The 4,873-nt window shown below is 29.9% G+C and overlaps 1 protein-coding gene across 1 annotated transcript; it reads right to left on the bottom strand.

Moving 5' to 3' along the window:
* Positions 1 to 1,682: 1,682 nt before the first annotated feature.
* On the bottom strand, positions 1,683 to 4,087 carry LOC113869291 (lysine histidine transporter-like 8). Its single transcript, XM_027505546.1, has 4 exons — positions 3,937 to 4,087; positions 2,914 to 3,359; positions 2,471 to 2,629; positions 1,683 to 2,362 (listed from the first exon to the last, which is right to left on the bottom strand). Exons 1-4 carry the CDS (start codon positions 4,085 to 4,087, stop codon positions 1,877 to 1,879), a joined length of 1,242 nt encoding a protein of 413 aa, XP_027361347.1. The 3' UTR covers positions 1,683 to 1,876.
* Positions 4,088 to 4,873: the final 786 nt, after the last annotated feature.

Here is a 4,873-nt window from a genome sequence, read left to right as displayed (position 1 = left end):
GGAGTAGTTTGGGCTTTAACTCGTGCCTCGAAGTTCTTTTCCCATTACACTACGATTTTTTAATTACATCACTTTCTTTTTTTAAAAAAATTTAGAATGTAGACGTTAAGTTAAAATAGTCCATAAGTACCATGACCAAAAAACACAAGTCCACAAGGGCGATGCGAAAAGCAAAAAGTAACAACCCTGTCCACAGTTGAGAGTCCATATTACTCGCTTTAATATCTCAAGTTCTATTTAATCCAATTACGAAACACAGTGCAGCTCACTTTCTAAACAAAATTTAACACCAAGGCTCAACATAAAGTAAGGGTCTTCGTTAGATTTTCAAAAAATCAATCTAAGTCTATTTAAAATTTAATTATATGAATTGAATTATAAATTAATCTATTTTAATTTTTTTAAAATCAGTTTAAATTTAATTTTAAAATTTAGATTTAGTTTAAAACTAGTTTTAAACCATTTTTATATATAGTAAAAATATACTATAATTTTTTTAATTATTATTAAATTATTATATTAAAAAAACTTAAATTTTATAATAAATAATATAACATTATATATATTTATTTATTTATTTGTTAAGCATTAACATTTATTAAAGATAAAATATGAATACAAGAAATACTTTAGTTTATTATATTAACAATACATGTCCAGAGAATATTTATGTATATTTTAATTTATTAATAGTATTTTTTATTTTTATATTTTATTAAAGTAAAAAATATTTAGATATATTCTATTTTTTATCATTTATCCATAATATAAATTAATTATATGAGTTAAATTTTAAACTATTTTATTTATTTTTTAATCAATTCAAAAATAGTTTTAAAATTTAAATTTAGTTTAAAATTAATTTTAAAATTGATTTGTTTTTGTTGAAACTAGTTTTAAATTTAATTTTTATCGTAAAATTGATTTTTAATATATTTTTGAATTATATTTTTAACGTAAAACTAATTTATTATACAAAATATTACATTAAATTAGTGCATTTCATAAAAATTTTAATAATATTTATTAATATATTATATTTTATAGAAGTATATAAAATATTTATTATTTTTTTAAATTACTTTTAATAAACAGAGTTTATAATAAAAATTTAAATTAAAATCTATAAAAATAAAAAATTAATAATATAAATAATAATGAATTTTTTGTTATAATATTTTAAAAATTAAAAGAACATAAATTTAAAAATAACAGTGGTAATTAATTTAAAAATACTTGTTATATTTTAATATATTTAATTATTTTAAATATTTAATTTTAATTATAAGAATTAAGATTAATAAAAAATATATTAATGATAAAATATAGTTACAATAAAATTTTGTAAACTAATATAATGCTGAAATTTAATAAATAAAAATATAAAGTTACTTTATATATATAGATTTGAATAACTAAAAAAAAATTCAGTTTTAGAAAATGGATTTAGATACTAAATTAGTTACACAAATATAGTTAATAAAAAAACTAATTTAATATAGATTTAAATTTTTAAAACTAATTTAACATTGATTATAAATTGAGTTTATAAAATTAGATTTTTTGAGTACCCCTAACACAAAGTGACTCGTAGTTTGTTAAAACTTCAGTCATATATTTTTTACTATTTCATTAACTATAGATAATAAATTTATAATTGACATCACTGGACAGCAGCTCAAATAAACCTTACTATATTTATATGTTAAAAATTGATTTTATGTATATGATATTCTCGTAACCAGAGATTAGATTAATTAATCTTGGTGCCTTATATATTTTGGGTGACGCATAAATAGAGATAAATTGGGGTTGAAAACAAGTTATTCCTAATTATTAAGTGGCATTTGCTAATTACTTGTGAATGGCATTAATATTATGGTTTGAAGAAGTTAGCCTTTAGACCTTTATCAGCTAGAGTCCGTATAGCTGCAGCTACCAAAAGAACACTGAGAAGCATCCCTAAGCAACCGAGTGCAAAATTGAAGCACCAAACAGCACCTCTTGGTCGAGGTTTCTTGAGGGCTAACCACATGAAACAAGGGTATGCATATGTGACGGGCACCAATGTGAACCCTCCAAGAAGGGCAGCTAGGCTTGGCAAGAATGGGAACGTGACCGCTATAAAGAATGTCAAGCCCCCAAAGAATAAGCGAATGCATGTTCTCACCACTCGTGAACATTTCTGATTCTTTATGGTCGTGTATCTTAGCTCCAAGTTGTCAAAAACAGGCATGGCATAGATTTGGTAGCTACTCAAACAATGTGTTATTACCAGAATATATACTGCACCCATTGAGAATTTCGTTACTTGCTTCTTGTGTAATTGCGGGAACGAAGTAAACAACCCTTTATCATCTATCTGGACACATGCATTTAAATTGATTCATTAATGGATTAACGACAAAACATCCTCGGTTTATATATTAACAATAAAACATGCATTTAAATTAATTATATTTGGGATAACTATTAAGCTAGATATAGTAGTGCTTGCCTGGTTTCCGTAGGCCCAGAATCCGGCAATTGCGAGAGGAAACACGCACATGGCAATGAACACATATGAAATGCTCACTCCTCTGCGCATTGGTTCTTTGGATGTTTCTTTAAAATCTGAAGGCAGCGTACCCTGCAAAACCAACATAAAAAATTTCTTCAACTTAGGCATAATAGGTTGACATTATGCTTAAATTACTGCACAATTGCAAGGTGTAAATGGTACTGCATTTTTCCATATTTTAATATTCATTTAATTTTTTTAAAAATGTACTATATATTGAGATATTTTATCATATATCAAATATACGAATATGATATTAGAAACCGTACTGATGCAAAATATATGCAACACTCAACCTTTATCCATGCAAGATGCCAATACTGAAGTGTATGGGAATGTATTGGTCTACTTGCCTGTATCTCGAGCAAAACATTATGACCTCTGAAGGCAAGAACAATGATTCCAATGGCATTGAGAATGTCACTGATCTTAGCCACTGGTGAGGAATCTCGGGAAAGGGATGAGCTATAGGACACGGCGTTGGGCCTACCCTTCTTAACGGAAAGAGCCCAAAAGAGGGTGCAATAAGTGATGGCGGTGACGGCGCCGGCAAAAGAAACGGCGGCCATTGAGTTGAGGTTGGGCAACTGTGCTATGAGAATGGCGACGCACGTAAACACTAAGAACCACTCTGCCCCGGTCAGTGAGTGGGCATTACAACTCTGCCCGTGTTCGTCGTCGCAAAGTGTCTTGAATAATAGTCTCATGGTCCCGCCACCGGTGATGATGAGCATGACGCATGTGCCTCCTGAAAGATACATTATCGGGAATACTGCTGCCACCTTTCCCAACCTTTTACCTAAGTGGTATCAGATTATTACACATGAAAAGTGGAATGTTATTCTCACAATAGACAAATCTTTTTGCATTTTTTAAAAATAGAAAAAAAATTTAGATGATGTGATGCTAGAAAGCAATAAAAATTTGTTGTTGTAAAAATTTATGGTGGAAAAGAAGTCCACTTTTGCCTTTATTAAATTAGCATGTATCTTTCCCATCGTTGAAAAGTTTGCCTCGGGAATATATAATACACCTTATCAAAGTTGAAATTTATATTACAAAGATTGCAAATCTTTCTCTGTCTATATCATAATCCAAATGAGCTGTGGAAAAATAGAACGGATGGGATATATATAGTGCCGAACATGGTAGAGCCCATGTCAGTGCGTACGTAACTCAAGCGTCGGCATAGAATAGTAATAATAATTTATGTAGCTAACAATATTTAATAATAATATTTAATTTGATTGTAACGGTTGATGAGATAGCACTTTCGAAGCAAAGATTAAAAAAGAATTAAAGAACAAAGTTTTTGGGATAGAACCTTGTGGAGACAAATTCAATTTGAATTTGAGTTTTTGGGAATTTGTACTTACCGAAAGCAGCCATGGCGAGAAAGAGGTATCTGCTATGACGAATTCCAGGGACGGATTCATGAAGATGAACGAGAAGAAATATGGTGTAGAGCTGCCAAACGAATGCTACTGACAAACATACACTACCCCATGCCCTGCAAGTGCAACTCATTCGATCATATATTACTATCAACATCAAAATATAATTATAAATTAATGACAGATTTTCGCACAGAACGTGAAAAACGTAAATCATAGGGACAGCATTCCATGTAGACTTGGGTCGATTACTTCTGCTTCACATTGCATGTGTACATAATCTATCATGAATCTGAGTCACATCCTGATTAATTAGTGTATCTGATAGAAAACGTTTGTAATCAAAACTTTGAAAAAAGGGCTTGACTTTGTGTCCAGGTATCAATAGACCAAGAAAATAGGGAAGGCCAGAGTCAATTTTATGTTAAAACTTATAATTAGACCGAGTTCGGTATGAATTTTCAACAAAATAATATAATATAACTACAGTTAGCTTATCTTCACGCACAGGTAGATCTCGTGTTTAATGAAGGGAAAGTTAGGTGATCCAATATAAAAATACAGTGAGCCATACCATAAAAATAATAGCAGCAATTGAAACACTTTATTACAAGAGATTGAAGCTTCCTTTCCGATGTAGACAAAAGGGTTTGAAGCTGTGTTTAATTTTCAACTGCTTTGAAGAGGAACGAGATGACCTGCAGAGTCCTGGTTATTATATAGCATGTCATCAATAGTAACCTTGTTTTCAGTCAGAACGCGTGGATTGCACTCTATCGATGACGTCTTGTTACTGATCTCAGCGCGTGATTCAGCGTGACATTGTCCCGACACGACTTTTTTGCCAGTAAAGTAAATTTAAAAAAAAGACATTCTCAAAGTAGGATAGTAGCAAAATTAATTCCCTGGGTAAAGAATG

Source organism: Abrus precatorius, unplaced genomic scaffold (assembly GCF_003935025.1).
Source record: "Abrus precatorius isolate BTA unplaced genomic scaffold, Abrus_2018 Scaffold6, whole genome shotgun sequence".
NCBI lineage: Eukaryota > Viridiplantae > Streptophyta > Magnoliopsida > Fabales > Fabaceae > Abrus > Abrus precatorius.
Note: the sequence above shows the minus strand (reverse complement) of the source record. Positions and strands in the feature narration are given on the sequence as shown.

Coding starts and splice junctions, on each gene's coding strand:
- LOC113869291 (XM_027505546.1), bottom strand. CDS start 4,087: ATGAGTTGCACTTGCAGGGCATGGGGTAGTGTATGTTTGTCAGTAGCA. Junction 3,360..3,936: donor TCTCGCCATGGCTGCTTTCG/GTAAGTACAAAT, acceptor GATACCACTTAG/GTAAAAGGTTGGGAAAGGTG. Junction 2,630..2,913: donor ATGTTTTGCTCGAGATACAG/GCAAGTAGACCA, acceptor TTGGTTTTGCAG/GGTACGCTGCCTTCAGATTT.